Source organism: Phyllobates terribilis, unplaced genomic scaffold (assembly GCF_046119375.1).
Source record: "Phyllobates terribilis strain yellow unplaced genomic scaffold, ASM4611937v1 Scaffold_3__8_contigs__length_932513732, whole genome shotgun sequence".
Classification (NCBI taxonomy): domain Eukaryota; kingdom Metazoa; phylum Chordata; class Amphibia; order Anura; family Dendrobatidae; genus Phyllobates; species Phyllobates terribilis.
The window spans coordinates 146,286,824-146,305,234 of NW_027362763.1; the positions used below are offsets into that span (position 1 = coordinate 146,286,824).

The 18,411-nt window shown below is 45.7% G+C and overlaps 1 protein-coding gene across 4 annotated transcripts in view; it reads right to left on the minus strand.

Annotated features, from left to right (window-relative positions):
- Positions 1 to 18,411, minus strand: part of RNF144A (ring finger protein 144A) — a 65,367-nt gene that overhangs the window by 31,380 nt on the left and 15,576 nt on the right. For 2 of the 4 annotated variants that reach the window (XM_073674194.1, XM_073674193.1), the window contains exons 2-3: positions 4,374 to 4,479; positions 1,286 to 1,431 (exon numbers count right to left, since the gene is read on the minus strand). In XM_073674194.1, the coding sequence (XP_073530295.1) occupies positions 1,286 to 1,420 (135 nt within the window). In that variant the 5' untranslated portion in view covers positions 1,421 to 1,431; positions 4,374 to 4,479. The remainder of the gene's footprint in view (positions 1 to 1,285; positions 1,432 to 4,373; positions 4,480 to 18,411) is intronic. The other 2 variants (XM_073674192.1, XM_073674191.1) reach the window with 1 other exon arrangement.

The window sequence follows — 18,411 nt, forward strand, 5'->3', positions numbered from 1 at the left end:
CATGCCAATTAACCATTTATCTGATTAACGAGACCTTCAAAGAGAGAGGTTCAATTGCTGTGAAGAAGGCTTCAGGGTCCCCAAGAAAGGACCATCTCCTAAAGAGGATTCAGCTTCAGGATCAGTTCAACACCAGTGCAGAGCTTGCTCAAGAATGACAGCAGGCAAATGTCAGTACATCAGCACGCACCATGGGACGAAGGCATTTGGAGGATGGCCTGGTGTCGAGAAGAGCAGCAAAGAAGTCACTTCCCTCAAAGAAAACCATCAAGGACGGACTAACAAACTGCATGAAGTTAAGAGATTGACCAGCAGATAACTGGGCTAAAGTTATTTTCTCTGATGAAGCCTCCTTCAAACTGTTTGGGACATCTGGAAGAATTACTGTCTGGAAACGTACAGTTGTGAGGAACCATGAGTCATGTGTCATGCCAACAGTAAAGCATCCTGAGATCATTCATGAGCAGGGCTGCTTTCATTAATGCAGTGGGGCTCATTCACAATTTTGCCTATGTACATAACCATGAATAAAAAATGGTATCAAATCATCCTCCAAAAGCAACGTCTCCCAATGATCCAGGAGCAATTTGGCAATGAACAATGCTTTTTCCAGCATGATGGAGTCTATGTCACAAAGCAAAAGTTATAACTAAGACTCTATGAACAAAACATTGAAGTTTTGGATACATGGCCAGGAAAAGTCTATGGATCTCAATCCCATTGAGAACTTTTGGTCAATCCTCAAGAAGTGGGTGGACAAACAGAAACACAGAAATTGTGATAAACTCCAAGTACTGGTTAGACAAGAATGGGCGGTCATCAGTCAGGATTTGGCCCAGAAGCTTATATCCAGCTGCCAGGGCGAAGGGCAGAAGTTTTTAAAAATAAGGGTCAACACAGTAAATATTGGGTCTTTCCATAAACTTGATGTATTTGAGAATAAAAGTTTAAAAACTCTTATAAAATTATTGTACTTCAGGGACCATACAAACATCTGAGTAAAAGCACTAAAAACACTGAAACAAACTCTGGGAAAAACAAAATGTATATCGGTCTCAAAACTTTTGGCCACGACTGTATTAGAAAATATCTTATTTATTATTTTAGGTGCAGAGTTTAAAGTGCAAAGATTATTTTTAAATCCTGGAAAACCACTTTAAGGCCTGGATGTTATTCTATGTGTTGGGCTGTACAGAAATGAAGTATTTATATAAGCCATTGTTATTATAAGGGCCGTTACATTCCCCTTCATATAGAGAAATAATGCAAGGAAATCTATGCATACCAGTGTACAGAAGATGCATTGGCATTGTGATATTGTGGTCATTTGTTCCACTGGATACTCTCCAAGGCAAAGTTTGCAGGAAACCAGTGGGTCTAAAGCCAAATCCCACGTAGGCCGGTATCTTGCTGTAGTCATGGCAGATTAATCTAAGAGCAAAAATAAAAAATGTAAACAGTTAATCAACATTCATAGAAATAACACACACATATGTACACATCTATATGTATGGGCCGCAGTGTGGATACTGTACTGCTGCATGCCCGGCATCCCTTGCATTAAGGTATATGTTCCAGAGTATTATACCGGTATTATACTGACTATTGAGTCAAAATTCTGCAATATTGAAAACTTGCAAAATCAATCAGGATGGGAGCCACCTGTATAAAACAGCCATCCTCCTCCTCGGTTAATAGAAGAATATTTTGAATGAGGAACCCCTTCTATGATACTGCAATAGTTGCCTTCAGAAATCAAGCCCTTGAAGGGAATGTGTCCTCAGAAAATGACCTGCTCCTTAAATCAGGTTTTTATGCTAAATGTAATTTTTTTATTCATTTTTGGTTATGTTCTTTGCAATTTTCACACTATACCCTGCACCGGATTTTGATAGGTGAACATACAGTGCTCGAAACTCCCTGGGTCTTCAGTGTTCGGCCATATCTGGTGATATCAAAACTGCCACTGCACTCTATCACTAAGTAATTATCTTTCGACCCATTCTCCCTCACATATTTGTCTAGCGTTTCTTTTAGTCATTTGTTTAAAGTTTCACCTAGCAGTACTTCCCTCTTTTGCAAACACACCTGATGAAGCTGGGCGAAACACGTGAATGGGTGTTGAGCGCTGTGCCCTTTACCAGTTGGTGAGTTACCTACATGTCATGATAGAGGTGCCTTTCTTATTCTTAACGATTTAGCATGTGGCTTGTCAGCTATAGAATACAGTTTTAATATCCACTGCAGTATATTTATACCTTTTTCTTTTATATCTTTGTATAGGGCCAGCATTTTTGCGTTTTTTAATGGTGTTCTATTTTATCCTGTCGGTCCATCGCCATTTTTTTATTTGCCTTTTATAATAAGTAGGAATAAAAGGTGTTACCTGTCATTGTATTCCTGCCTGTCATGATAATGAGACATCTGAAACCGTTTACTCGAAAATAGCCCTAGTGGACAGTGTAAAAACTGCAAGATTTCTATCTTTTTTTCTTCAATGCAGATTAAGATATGAAAAAAATTGGCAAAATATTTTTTAAAAGTATTTAAACACATCTAAAAAGGGACTGTGTCATCATTTTCGGACGATAGGTTCTCTTTACTGTAAAAGGGAATTTGTCACCAAATCAAAAGTATCCAGATTTTTTCTCTTATTTTATTACTGCTTCTTCCTTGAGTATTCTAGTTTTTTGTGAGCTTTTTTATTTTTTCTTGGTGGGTATGCTTTTTTTTAATGTTTCTAGAGATATGGGCTTTTTTTAATTAGTACTAACTTTTATGGCCTTTACTAAGGGAATGGTGCTCACAGGGTAATAATGCAGAGCAGCCTAATGACTCGCCCCAGAGGAGCCTTTAAGAGACACCTTATTAGTAAAAATCATCAAAATTTGTATACTTAGTGCTCTAAATAAAAACACCCATATATCAGGAAGTGTATGGCGGATTTACAAAAAAACAAAAAAAAAAATGAAAACACTCAAGGGAGCAGTGGGAATGAAACGAGAGCAAAAAGTGGCCACTTTTGACCTGTTAACAAGACTTCTCTTAATAGCTCCCATTGAAATGTTGCTGCTGATGCATTAGCCATATATGATGACTTCTTTTCTTTGAACTCTGTTGTTCCTCAGTTACTCCTACTAGAAATGTATGAATATGACTCGCCCCCTGGGCCGTGGGGCACTCGGAACCGGGCAATAGGGAGACAATGGGGGTAGTAGTGGCGACCCGGTCCCGTGGCTCAGGGTGGTCAGACCAGTGGCAGTCTTTTAGATGTTTTAGATAATGTCCGACTACGCCACCCGTGGATTGCGGTTATTAGGAACCGCCGCTGCATGCAGACCGCTGGGGCTGATGAGGTGTGCAGCTAGGGTAGTGTGACTCCCCACGGGAAGAGTGCGGCCCCAGGGCAGTGTAGTGGATGGTGGGAGTGATGGTGGTGAAGGTCCCAGTACCAGTAGTGCCGGAGGAGCGAAGGAGCACACGGACAACAAGTTACAGTCCAGGGTCTTTACTCACAGTTCGTATACTCCAAGTCACTTCCGTCGGCAGTGACCGCCCGAGCCGTGCTGCGTCCACAAGGTGAGGGGCTCGGTCAACTCCCAGGCAGTTCAGGAGCATGGCACAGGACCCCCTTTAATCCTTTCTCTGGCCTGCCTCACCAGTGACCCACTTTTGTCCAGCTGCCGCGGACTCGTGCGGTTAAACGTGGGCCCCGTCCTCCGCTGTCCTATATGGCGCCTTCCTAGCAGGTTTGATGAGGTGTCGCACCAATAGATGATCACGACGACCGGTCTTTGGCTGAGGGTAGTTTCTCCTCCACCAACTTGGGATCCGGTACCCTTAATCTGCCTGACCCTTCACCCTGGATTCTCGTGGGTTCTTAGGGTCCCTTCCACCTTCTTGTTCCTGAGCCCTTCTGTTTCTCTCTCTCTTTCTTTGCAGTTCCTTTCTGTTTCTGTTCCTTTCTGTTCCTTTCTCTTGGAGCTGAGATGAGCCAAAATCTCAGCTCCCCTTCACCTCCACCTCGGCCTCTCACTAGGCCCTTCTGGAGTAGAGCTCCTACAGAGCCTCTACTCCCTGTCTTCTCCTCTCTGGACAGAACCTAGATCTAAGATGGTGCCCACCTTTTATACCTCCCTCTGACCATGAGCCCAGGTGACCAGCAACCAATGAGCTCCTTCCTATGCTCAGGAACCAACCCCTAACTGCCCCTACAGCACTGGGTGTTCCACCCCCCTCCCCACTCCAGGCAGGGGCATAGTCGGTCGTGCCTGCACTTCTGTCTAGTGGGAGCACCGTTGAGCTGTCCCTCGGAAATGGGGTGTGTGTGCTGTATGCAGCTAACTGAGCCCTGGTCCATACTCCATCCTTACCTGGGAGTGGAATATCACACCTCTGGTCTGAGGTGCAATACCCCTGTAGCGGCCGAACCCTCGGGGCGCTACATTCCCCCCTGGTAAAGCACAGCACGTCCCCAGGCTGGAAAAGAGCAAAAACAGATAATTACAGGACTTTTTCAATAACTTTTCACATCAGAAAACAGGCAATACGGTTCAATTCCCTTTATGAGAAACACTTTTCTTTTCTTGTCACTATTATAAAACACTTTGCTAATGCCTCTGGAACTCTTTTGTCATATAAAACATCTTGTAAAACATTTGCATTATCACCTAGCAGCATATAAAACTTTCTCATGTAACACATTTTTAAGTAAAGCACATTCTTGGATTCTTGGATCTCGACCAGGTAAAGGTGCAACAGTCCAGTACATCTTGAGGTAGACGTTGCGTTTTTTTTTAATAAAACCAGTAGGGGGCGCTTTAGGAAGCGCAACTATGTACAAGGGATTGGCCGTTCCCAGTCCTCGGCCGGTTTTAGGGAGAGGAATGGCTGCTCACAGTCCTCAGCCTGTTAGGGGAAGAGGGATGGCTGCTCTCAGTCCTCAGCCAGGTTACTTAGGGGATAGGGCAACAATCAAACAGTCCTATATCATTCCCAACGGGGACCACACTTTTCTGGAAACAGTCCCACACAGTTCCTTTGTACCCAGACGGGTAACTATTTACACTGGTATGCTACTGTTTAGTGGTAGCGATACCCTCCAGCCACTCCTTGCTCCTCATAATCTTCAGGCCCATCCGGGTCCTCTTGATACTCAGCGTCCGAGTAGTGTTGTTCCTCCTCCTCTACTACTCTGTGGACGTGGAGGGAGTACCATCCCTTCACGCCTTGGTGTCGGGTGTAAGACACCACATCACCTGGAAATAGATCCCGCCCACGATGGCCTTCCGGCAGGTGACTCTCCACATCTCTCCTTGTCACGAATATATCGCTGATGGTCTCAGGGTCTCGGATGAAACCGCAGCCATGTTCCATGTGAAATTTCACGACAGTCCCGGTGACTCGGGGACCGCGGGCAGCTCGGGGATCTCGTCGGGCCTTCATCTTCTGCTCCGCACTTTGGGCCTGCAGCTTCTCCTGTTTCATGCGCCGCTCCCGCTGCTCCCTCTCGAACACCTCCAGCTGTTGGCGGCAGTACTCTCGTCGACGGGCGGCGTACGGGGGCGCTAGGCCTTGCGACCGGGCCTGCGATTGTGGTCTGCTGATCACGCCTGGGGTCAGAGGGCACGGCGTGGGGCGGGGCTCGCTGGTGGTGTCGATGGCCTGGGAACCGGTTGGTAGCGGTGGAGGCAAGGTGTCGATGGCGGATTCAGGTACGTTGGGCTCCACAACAGGGTGCAGGGGCAGGTCGGCGGCCCCAGGGTTCGGGGTAGGGGCGTCTCCGTTACCTGCCTCTGCTGTCGCGGCCTCCTCCGCGGCGTCGTCCTCGGCCTCCGCTCTGCTTTCACTGCCCTCGGTGGCTGGTGTGCCGCTGGATGTCGACAGCGCCTCCTGCTGCAGGATCACGGCCCGCCGGGCCATTTCTTCTTTCCACCCGGCAATCACGTCCCGCTGCGCCCGGACCATCCTCCGGTCCAGCTCCTCCAGCGCAGCCCTCACATACTCGGGGCCTTCCTTGGGGAGGTGTGCTAGCAGCTCCGTGAAGCTGCATGGGGATTCGGCCTGCAGCAGGCCACGCTCCAGGGCGCTGGAGCTGGTTCCTGTCACTATCTTTGGGTGTGGCATGGCCAGACTGATCCAGACCGCGCCCTGCCCCACAGTTTTCTTCTCTTCCCACCCCCAATGGGGGTGGTCCCGGGGCAACTTGGTGACAATCACTTTCAGGGGCAGCGCCTGGGCCGTGGGGCACTCGGAACCGGGCAATAGGGAGACGATGGGGGTAGTAGTGGCGACCCGGTCCCGTGGCTCAGGGTGGTCAGACCAGTGGCAGTCTTTTAGATGTTTTAGATAATGTCCGACTACACCACCCGTGGATTGCGGTTATTAGGAACCGCCGCTGCATGCAGACCGCTGGGGCTGATGAGGTGTGCAGCTAGGGTAGTGTGACTCCCCACGGGAAGAGTGCGGCCCCAGGGCAGTGTAGTGGATGGTGGGAGTGATGGTGGTGAAGGTCCCAGTACCGGTAGTGCCGGAGGAGCGAAGGAGCACACGGACAACAAGTTACAGTCCAGGGTCTTTACTCACAGTTCGTATACTCCAAGTCACTTCCGTCGGCAGTGACCGCCCGAGCCGTGCTGCGTCCACCAGGTGAGGGGCTCGGTTAACTCCCAGGCAGTTCAGGAGCATGGCACAGGACCCCCTTTAATCCTTTCTCTGGCCTGCCTCACCAGTGACCCACTTTTGTCCAGCTGCCGCGGACTCGTGCGGTTAAACGTGGGCCCCGTCCTCCGCTGTCCTATATGGTGCCTTCCTAGCAGGTTTGATGAGGTGTCGCACCAATAGATGATCACGACGACCGGTCTTTGGCTGAGGGTAGTTTCTCCTCCACCAACTTGGGATCCGGTACCCTTAATCTGCCTGACCCTTCACCCTGGATTCTCGTGGGTTCTTAGGGTCCCTTCCACCTTCTTGTTCCTGAGCCCTTCTGTTTCTCTCTCTCTTTCTTTGCAGTTCCTTTCTGTTTCTGTTCCTTTCTGTTCCTTTCTCTTGGAGCTGAGATGAGCCAAAATCTCAGCTCCCCTTCACCTCCTCCTCGGCCTCTCACTAGGCCCTTCTGGAGTAGAGCTCCTACAGAGCCTCTACTCCCTGTCTTCTCCTCTCTGGACAGAACCTAGATCTAAGATGGTGCCCACCTTTTATACCTCCCTCTGACCATGAGCCCAGGTGACCAGCAACCAATGAGCTCCTTCCTATGCTCAGGAACCAACCCCTAACTGCCCCTACAGCACTGGGTGTTCCACCCCCCTCCCCACTCCAGGCAGGGACATAGTCGGTCGTGCCTGCACTTCTGTCTAGTGGGAGCACCATTGAGCTGTCCCTCGGAAATGGGGTGTGTGTGCTGTATGCAGCTAACTGAGCCCTGGTCCATACTCCATCCTTACCTGGGAGTGGAATATCACACCTCTGGTCTGAGGTGCAATACCCCTGTAGCGGCCGAACCCTCGGGGCGCTACAAATACACTGACAACTGGGTGTTACTACTAGGAGAGCGTGTTCCTACACACACTGACATTGTCTAATCAGCAGTGCCCATAGCAGATAGGTAGGAACACACCTCCTCGACATAGGGAACCTCCTCCAAATTGGAGGACTTAGACTAATGAGTAATTCAGTAAAGTTATATATCAGCTTGAGAACATGAGGGACCAGGGGGCTCAAGTGAACCGAGCTTCACTTTTGTGATTGAAAATTATATAACTTATAGCAATGCTGGGCCGTGCGGTACCATAATTATTATTTTCCTAGGTAACAGAGGGATGGTTACTGACACTCATTGGTGCTTTTTAATTCCCCATATTAAACCTGGAGCGGTCACATAGCAAAGATTACAGGGTAACAGGAAAAAGGATACAGAGGCTGCCTGTAAGGGAAACAGTCACTGCAGCCGGACAGCGACGTTATTATTCCAGTGTTACATTAATGTATCTGTAAACTTCAATGTAGAAATATGAGCATATCACATTGTAACTTAAAAGGTTGTCCGGTCTTTTGATAAAAGTTTGCAATTATTCTATGTGACTGCAGACTTTTGAATCCTTACAGTGTGCACACTGCATGCTGTCAGGATTCTCCGATATTGGTGGTCAAGCGACGGCAAGTATTCGATTTGCAGACTTCCAGCCACATTCCGGCTAGATGCGCCCGGCCTCGCTCAAAGCACGTCATGTGGCCGGAAGTCTGCAAATCAAATACTTGCTCTCACTAGACCATCCGATCTCTCCAGTAATAAGGAAGCATCCTGACAGTGTGTGGTGCACACTCTGTAAGGAATCAGAAGTCTACAGTCACAGAGTGACTGCAAACTGTTATCAGGAGACGGGACAATCCGGAAAGCAAACGTTATAGAAATTATCATTAGCTGGTAATTTCTTTCATGCTAAATTATAATTAGAGTATATTTTAAAATTTGAAGCCCATTTTACAGTTTATATATGCAGTTGCCAACTTTTTTAAGCTTAAGCCCTCCCCCCATACACAATAGATGGCTCTCAGCCGAATATGAACGTTCAGCCAACAGCTATCTCTCCCGAGGCTCCTATGTTCTCTATGAGAGCTGTTGCCAGACTTTTCCGGCTTATCACTTATCTCCGGGATCGACCCTTGGAAACTGTAGAGTCGAGAGGCCCCCCATGCCCATTTAACTGTGCCTGTGGTCCGATCCCACCGATATCAGTGGTTATCAGGACCTTCACACATGAAAGATATCAAGATAAAGAAAGTTAACACAATACATCAAAATCCACTGAATTTGTATGGTTAGGTGTCGAGCTTTACACTTCTGCATCGGTTTGTCATTTTAAGAAAGGCTACATCTCTACATATAATCTATATAAAATATAGCTATATAAAAATTGAGTTACGGTACTTTATAAATAGATTGCATGAGCAGATCTGCATTCAGAACTCTGCAAGAAACAAAGGAATAACCTTTCCTAGCATTCCCTCCTGGCTCAGTGCTGGCATAAAGCTTCCTCTGTGCTTGGAGAAGTGTAGTTGTTACATCGTATCATGTAGTATTAGGTTAGAAAAAATGGTTGTTGGCCAAAATATGTTTTGTCCGACTCCCACATAAACACGATCATTCAGTAGAGTTGAGCCTATGGATTTGCAGGACCCTCGTCCAGCGCCCAGGCCAGTATTCCGTGGCCATTGGACGGGAGGCATGAGAACCACCTCCAACCTCTCAACATCTGCGGTTGCTCTTTTGATTAGTCAACCTTGTGTGAAGTCATGGTTGTGGCGTGATGCACATGTGAAGCAGCATCGGCTGGCTGAAGAGAAAAGAAGGGACCATTGGCAATAGGTAAAGGGAAGTTCACAGGGCTCTCGTCAAGCGGTCGTAGAAACCAAAAGGGATCGGAAGGGTTGAAATCCAACTTGCCCAGGTCATGAGGTGTTGGGGGACAGAGTCAGCTTTCTTTATACACATTCTATCCCCTATTCAGTGTGATTATCTAACAATTAAAGGGGCTATCCTGGTCTATTAATTTTTTTCACTATGGGCCCAAGAAGTAATAGGCAGGTAGTTGCTTACTCTACTTGCTTGTTCTTCTTGCGCCAATCTCTTCCGGCACAGGATGGTCACAGACCGCTCCTACTGGTGATTCAGCGGCTTCCACTGACATGACATCGACATAGCTGCGGCTTCTCTTCCGCTCTGCTCTGTTGAACGGACGTGACTGTCGACATCATACTGATTGACAGCTGGCTCCCTGCTGACTAACTGTGGGGAGCCAACTGTCAATCAGAATGACGTCGGTAGCCGCCCCATCGACACAGCAGCCTGGAAGAAGATCTGCTCTACTGACAGTGAGAAGCTGAAATGCCGGCTGGAGTGGTCAGTGATCGTTCTGAACCAACAGGCAGGGATTTGCCTGCTAGAAACTGACTGTTAGTTTTTAGGCCCATTGTAAAAAAAAAAAAATGGTCCTGGACATCCCCTTTAACCTATGTGTATAGGTAGCTTAACAGGATATGCGACTTACCCCTTTTCTTTAGATCTAGTGTGGTCAGCCAAGGCGGCGTGATCCCCATGAAGACTCCCACAAAGAAGAGATAAGGACCCACACCCACTTAGCTAAAATTAGAGATTTACATTAAAAGAAGGGCGGCCATATCTCAAGAATGGAGAGGGCGCCAGAACAAGAAAAAACAATGGCAAGTTCAGTTCAGGAGAACATCAGTATTTACATTAAGTAAAAAAAAAATACAGATTTCTGCACCCTTGATAATAACTATGTTTAGGTATGTTTGAAATATAAATCTATAGAACTTTACTAATATGCTTATATCCACAAAGGTGTCCCAATCTCTAATATTAACTCCGCTCCCAGGCCTGGCAGCTCCACTTCTGATTTGGCTTCAAATCCAGAGTGCGGTTCTTGTGGCAGCTTACAGCCAGTTCTGCGCGTGAAGGGGGCTGGATGACCGCTCATATCTACAGCTCTGAATGCGCCCTTTTCAGTCATGGCTGATGCACAGACAAAAGAGGCTTGAGTTTAACAAAGGAGAAAGTTTCATGTACTGGAAAGTCATCGATAATATGTCTGAAGGGGGCTGGCTGACTGCTTTGTTCAATAGCCAAGCCAGCCCCCTTCACAAACAGCAGTAATAATGACATGCCAACCCAGAAAAATCTCTCCCTGTCAATCCCAAGGCCAAAGTGGAGCGGTCAGGACCCAGAGGCCATGCTACAAACTGGAGATTGAAGCTTCTTTATTAATAGAAGTTTATTAGTATGTCTATAGTTGTAGCTGTCATACACATCTCATCATATATTTTGTCTAATCAACAACCCCTTGGATGTCACCCATTACTTATCTATTAACAAAGAGATAACCATGATTGAGAACTGAGCTTTGTTCACATCTGCTTTGGGGGAGGGGGGTGACCAAAAAATAGCAAAGAAAAACAACAACAAAAAACCCCATTATAGAAAATAGTATCTGTCGGGAGTCTCTGGAGTATATCACATGAGGGATCTGGCACCTAAACTAAAGGGGTTTTCCAGTTTTGAGAAACACCTGCCACTTGGCTGGTGTTTGATTAAAATAAAACTTTACTCACCCTCCCCTGGTCCAACACTGTGTCTTAGACACTGGGAGCAGAGATAGTTATTGTCTGCAGTGCTAGCCTCATGTCGACAAACAAGAACTGTTCTCAGCAGCTCTGCCTGAGTTGAAATGCTGAACTCACTGAATGGCTGCTGATATGACTTCGGTACTGCAGACAATAACCGATACCAGCAGCAGCAGTGAAGACTCAGTTCTGGACCTGGGAATGGTGAGTAAAGCACTTCAAAGGAATTGAAACTGAGAACAAGATCTTTCTGAAACTGGAAGACTCCTTCAATTTTGACATTCAGCCCCTATGAGAATCTACAGGATTGACAGATGGAGGGCAGATTGCACTGCGGTACATATGATGCCGGTTTTGATAAAAATGTCGACCTTCGGGATGTTCCAGTTCTACAAGTACTACAAGTACGTCTTCCATGCCATTCAGTGGAAACAGATTCGTCATTGTCTATAGAGGTAGAGTACAGGTATTACTGATACACAGCACAATACAGCTATTTTCGGAGTCAATGACTATCACCGTTCTTTATTGATCGCACTGCTTTCTCTGTTTTGATGCACTTGTCCTTGGTATTTCAGAAAGATTCAAGGCTTTTCTTTTATAAGGATCGGATGTTATATATAAGACAGATGAGTACAGTGAACACGGCTTGTGTGGATGAACTGACTCACATTATCTATCTGCAATGAGGAGTAGAAGAACGTATGACGAATACTAACCAGCCGTTCTGGGCAGTAATATGGTGGACCGTTAGCAGCTGTTTTCCCCCAACTGCTTAGGAGATAGAATTCTAACCTACTCTTGAGATAGACTATCGATTGGTGGAAGTCAAAACCTCAGAACTTCTGAAAATCATCAGAACAAACTGATTATAGGCTCTTAGTGACTGATTCATAAGTGCAGATGTGCCCAGTACTGAAGTACCGCCATGTTCAATTAAAGGAAATCTGTCAGTCAGCAGATTATTGCTATGTAATCTGAGAGCAGCGTGATGTAGGGGCTGAGGCCCTGATTCCAGTGATGTGTCGCTTACTAGGCTGCGTGTTGTAGTTCCAATACAATCAGTGTTTTATCAGCAGGAGATCATCACTAGAGGACTAGGTTTCTCATGCCTCCTAGTCAACTGCTCTGTGTAACTCCAATCCTCCAAAACTGATTGGCAGCTTTCTGTAGAGTGTACACATAAAGCTGCCAATCAGAGGTGTGGGCGGGGTTATACAGGGCCCAGCATGCTGAGCTCTGCTAGATCTGCAGCAGATAAAACTGTGATTGTATCAAAATGACAGCTAGCAGACCAGCAAGTGGCACATCACTGGAATCAGGGTCTCAGCCCCTACATCATGCTGCTCTCAGATTACATAGTAAGAACCTGTTGACAGATTACCTTCCATATCAGATATCCCCTTTAAGAGCTCACAGTGTGCCCATCAAGCCCATTCAGATTCACTTATTTGTCTGCATTCGCTGATAAATTCATGCACCGGCACACTTTACTAACCAATAATGTATGGCTTTTGTTATATAGTTGCTGTCATCACTGACTCCCTATGAAATAAATGGAGATCAGCGTATCTTAAAGTCCTGGGAAGGTTGCTAAAAATCTAAATATAAAGATGCTTGGAGGAATCCCCGACAGTGAAGAGGGGAGCCTAGCTGACACCTAGCTGTCACCACAGGCACATCTGATTTGTCTGTACTGCCAGGGAGAGCACTAGAGAAGAAGCTGGACAGGACAAACACTGATTCTGTAGAATCTGGACAGTATTAATGTTTTTAAAATGAAGGTACTAAAATACTGCAGTAGATATTATTTATCGTTAAAAGGCCATTGTAATTCATTAAAGAGGCTCTCTGACACTGCCCTTTCATTACAAATGAAAGCCCCCAAGATGACATTAGATGAACATGCCAATTTCAGAGGAACAGCTGACTATTAGTGATGAGCGAGCGTGTTGTTAACCCTTTCGGCGAGCATGCTCGGGTGCTCGCCGAGTATTTGCGGCGTGCTCGAATGTTATGTTTAAGTCTCGCGGTGTGCATGATTTGCGACTGTTTGATTGCTTTAATACATGTGAGGAATGCCTAACAAATAAGCATTCCTCACATGTATTAAGGCTGTCAAACAGTCGCAAATCATGCGCACGGAGTGACTTAAACATAATATTCGAGCACGCTAAAGATACTCGGAAACCACCTGAGCATGCTCGTAAATCTCGAGTAACGAGAATGTTCGCTCATCACTACTGACCATCTGATGTATATGAGGACCTCCTGACTATTTCCTCCCCGACAGATGATGTCGGAATTTCAGCACTCTGTCCTTTTGTTTTCTGGGGAAATAAGCCACTGCAGGGGTATCCTACAGCAGCTTTCTCCTCTCTCCCCATTGAATGCTAGGGCGAGTCAAGGGCTCATGTGTATGGAGAAGTCGGAAAGGTTAGGCTCACCAGGTGTGGTGGATCCTCTAAGGCAGGGGTCCTCAAACTACGGCCCGCGGGCCACATGCGGCCCGCGGAGGACTTTTGTCCGGCCCGCCGGGCTGTGGGCAGAGAAGAGCGGTGTCAGTGCCCGCCCTTCCCCCCGCTTTCTCAGAGCCCCGGCAGCCCGGTACTTACCTCTCCCCGTGCCTTCGCAGATCCACTGTCTTCCTGGTGCGCGCTCCCTGTGACGTCTCAGGTCAGAGGGTGCGGTGACGTCTTTACACCGCGCCCTCCCGAGTGCCGTCACAGGGAGCGCAGAGAGGGACAACGCCGGAGACGCTGCAGCAAGCAAGGAGGGAGGTGAGTATTGGATTTTTTTTTTTTAAATGTATGGAGGCATGGGACATAATATTAGGGGTGACATCCTGCATGTGGCATTATATGGGGGGGTGACATCCTGAATGGAGCATTATATGGGGGGGTGACATGCTGCATGGGGCATTATATGGGGGGGTGACATCCTGAATGGGGCATTATAAAGACAGGGGAGTGATATCTTGCACGGGGCATTATATGGTGGGAGAAAGGGAAATCCTGCATGGGGCATAATAAGGGGGGAACAACCTGCATAGGGCATTATAAGGGGGAAACAGCCTGCCTATTGAGGACCTATGCTGCCTATTGGGGACATTTACTTGCCTATTGGGGATATTTACCTGCCTATTGAGGACCTATGCTGCCTATTGGGGACATTTACCTGCCTATTGAGGACCTATGCTGCCTATTGGGTACAGTTACCTACCTATTGAAATACCGGTTGATTTAACTTTACTTGTTCTTCATTTTAAATATTGTATTTGTTCCTGTATTGTTTTTTTACTACAAAATAAGATATGTGCAGTGTGCATAGGAATTTGTTCATAGTTTTTTTTAAAAACTATATTCCGGCCCTCCAATGGTCTGAGGGACCGTGAACTGGCCCCCTGTTTAAAAAGTTTGAAGACCCCTGCTCTAAGGCTTAGGTCCAGGTGGGCCCACAGACCCAGGGCGTGGATGCAGCTAGCAGGAAGCCAAGTGGGCAGCGAGGACTTGGTACACTCAGGAATCTCAGAAGCAGCAGAACATATGAAGTGGAACCCAGCAGAGATGAATGCAAGTTGCAAACACAGCAAGAACAGTTAATGGAGCAACCCAAACATGGAACACTAGAGTCTCAATCCCACGACACAGGTGTGTGTCTAAATGGGCCTTACACAGGTCTAGAGAGATAATTTCATTAATCCACTCCAAGAAACCTGCAAAACCCAATGTGGAGCATAGCAGAGGGCAGTGGACTCAGTGGAAGGGAAAGGAGCTGGGTATAAGTGTGTAGTACAACACAAACTAACAATTGTGCAGCTAACAGTTACAGTTGTGCTCAAAAGTTTACATACTCCGGCAGAATTTTTGCTTTCTTGGCCTTGTTTCAGATAATATGAATGATAACAAAAAAACTTTGTCTCCACTCATGATTATTGGTTGGGTGAAGCTATTTATTGTCAAACTACTGTGTTTTCTCTTTTTAAATCTTAATGACAACCAAAAACATCCAAATGACCCTAATCAAAAGTTCACATACCCTGGTGATTTTGGCCTGATAACATGCACAGAATTTGACACAAATGGGTTTGAATGGCTACTAAAGGTAACATCCTCACCTGTGACCTGTTTGCTTGTAATCATTCTGTGTGCATAAAAGCTGAGTGAGTTTCTGGGATCAAGACAAACTCTTGCATCTTTCATCCAGCCACTGACGTTTCTGGATTGTGAGTCATGGGGAAAGCAAAAGAATTGTCAACGGAGCTACGGGAAGGTAGTTGAACTGTATAACACAGGAAAGGGATACAAAAAAATATCCAATGAATTGATAATGCCAGTCAGCAGCGTTCAAACTGTGAGTAACAAATGGAAAATCAGGAGCTCTGTAAAAACCAAACCACAGTCAGGTAGACCAACAAAAACTTCGGCCACAACTGCCAGGAAAATTGTTTGGGATGCAAAGAAAAACCCACAAATAACATCAGCAGAAATTCAGGACTCTCTGAAAACTAGTGTTGTGGCTGTTTCAAGATGCACAATAAGGAGGCACTTGAAGAAAAATTTGTTGCAGTGTCGAGTCGCCAGAAGAAAGCCATAACTGCACAAATGCAACAAAGTATCTCGCCTACAATAAGCCAAACAGCACAGAGACAAGCCTCAAAACTTCTGGAAAGAGGTAATTTGGAGTGATGAGACCAAAAGTGAACTTTTTGGCCACAACCATAAACGTTACATTTGGAGAGAGGTCAACAAGGCTATGATGAAAGGAACACCATTCCTACAGTAAAGCACGGAGGTGGATCACTGATGTTTTGGGGATGTGTGAGCTACAAAGGCACAGGAAACGTGGTAAAAGTTGAAGGAAAGATGAATGCAGCACGTTATCAGCAAATACCGGAGGCAAATTTGCACTCAACGTGGAAGATGCGCATGGGACGTACTTGGATGTTCCAACATGACAACGATCCAAAACACAAGGCCAAGTCGACCTGTCATTGGCTATAGCAAAACAAAGTGAAGGTTCTGTAGTGGCCATCTCAGTCTTCTGACCTCAATATCGTTGAGCCACTCTGGGGAGATCTCAAGCGTGCAGTTCATGCTAGACAGCCCAGGAATTTACAAGAACTGGAGGCTTTTTGCCAAAAAGAATGGGCAGCTTTACCATCTGAGAAAATAAAGACCCTCATCCACAACTATCACAAAAGACTTAAAGCTGTCATTGACGTTAGAGAGGGCAATACACGGTATTAAGAAATGGGGTATGTGACCTTTTGATCAGGGTCATTTGGATGTTTTTGGTTGTCATTAAGATTTAAATAGAGAAAACACAGTAGTTTGACAATAAATGGCTTCACCCAACCAATAACCATGAGTGGAGAAAAAGTTTTTTTGTTATCATTCATATTCTCTGAAACAAGGCCAAGAAAGGAAAAATTCTGCCGGGGTATGAAAACTTTTGAGCACAACTGGATGTTACGAGTATGGCCAGCTTTAGATTGCAGACAACCCCCATACACAAGAACGTTTCTCCAAGAGCTCATGTCTTTTCAGTGGAGAGAGGAGAGTAAACTGCTGCCAGTTATCTCTGATGGGCAGCCTTTCTACCAAGAAACAAAAGGATTGAGTGCTGGAATTCTACAATTGCCCAATCCATCACTCTCCTGACATCATCTGTTGGGGGGAGTAGTTAGGTGGCACCCATACACATTAAATAGTAGGCCTATCCTGCAAAAATAGTGGGTTCGGCCAATATTCTAGTGCATACAGAGACTTTTAGTGTCGGAACTGACTTGGCAGATCCATGTATAACGTAGATGGCTAGTAACTTGAGTACTGTCTTCCCCTGCCGACAACAGCTGGGGTGTAGAGAATCCCGACCATTGGCGACCAGTTGATCACCACATTGGCTTCTTTTTGAAAAGTGGTTATTTTCATGAAGAAACACCTTAAAATGAAAAAAAAAAAGAAAAAAAAAATAATATGACAGACTCATCTTTAACTGGTGAACATGAGTTTGGGTCAGCAATGTAGAATTCTGATGTTCCAAAACAATATATTTTTAATTGACCGGTATTGATATAACCTCCTTCATAACTCTACCACCTCGCAAGGTTCGCCTTAAAGTTAAAGAGTCCTGTGGCTACAATTAATTCCCATCAGCAGGGCAAGAGAAAATGTATATTTGCCCAGAAAGAGAAGGAACAGTTGATATATAAGGAAAATCCAGAAAAATTGCACAAGAAGGGACTGGAGCTCTATACTCTATAAATATATGTATGTATATATATATATATATATTGTGACAAAGTCACTGGCAGTGCTGGAGGGGAGGTATGTTTCACTGAGGCTATTCGCTTCAGTGATTTGAAACCCAGAAGTTTTGCTCCAGCACACTAAGTGTTGAGAGGGGTTAAGCAGCCATTTTAAGGGCTGGGTTTTTTGGGAACAACCATAGAGTGGGTGGGAGGTTGTTCTTCATATCTCCACTCCAGGGTGTGGTCTGGGGTTTAAATAGACAGCCTGCTGAGGCATTCAGTGTTTAGTGTATCTGGAGAGGTTAACTCCAGAGAGGTGCTCCTGTTTTGTGCTAACCTGATCCATTTGTTTGCTAAACCCTGAGAGAACGGATCCCCGCTACCACAAGAACTGCGCTTTGTGTCACCACTTTGCTTTTTTGTTTTTCCTGTTTGGCCCAAAGGGCCGTATTTACTTTTACTTCACCATGGTTTATGCCACCTGTATAATAAACCAGGGAAGGACTTAAAGAGACAGTGTTCCCGTGTCTACCTCCGTGAACAGCTGAGTGAGCCGATCAACCACAATATAAGTAGGAGTACACTTATAATCTCCTTGTATGACATCTTCGATATAATATTCAACCATCTGACAATCATCTCAGATCCTACACATGTAGGATACAGTATACTAGAAGATAACTGCGAAATTTCCTATAGTTCACTTAGTGGTTACAACATAACATAAAAGTTATGTTACCTGCTGGTATCTCTCGCTCTCTTTTCTGCCAGTATGTCAGTATTTACTGCAATTCTGGTATGTTATTCATGAGCCAGAAAATTATGTGACCCCATGCTGGAAAACATTGTACGTAGGTGAACAGATATAAATGGAAATAGCCAGAGGAGCATTGCATGGCCTTTAAGTCTCCTTACACCACAAGGAGAAAACTTACCTCTTAAATATTGTAGAAATCTATTATTAAATATTATAGGAATAAAAATGAAAAATTCTAGAAATGAAAAATAAAACCTGCTGC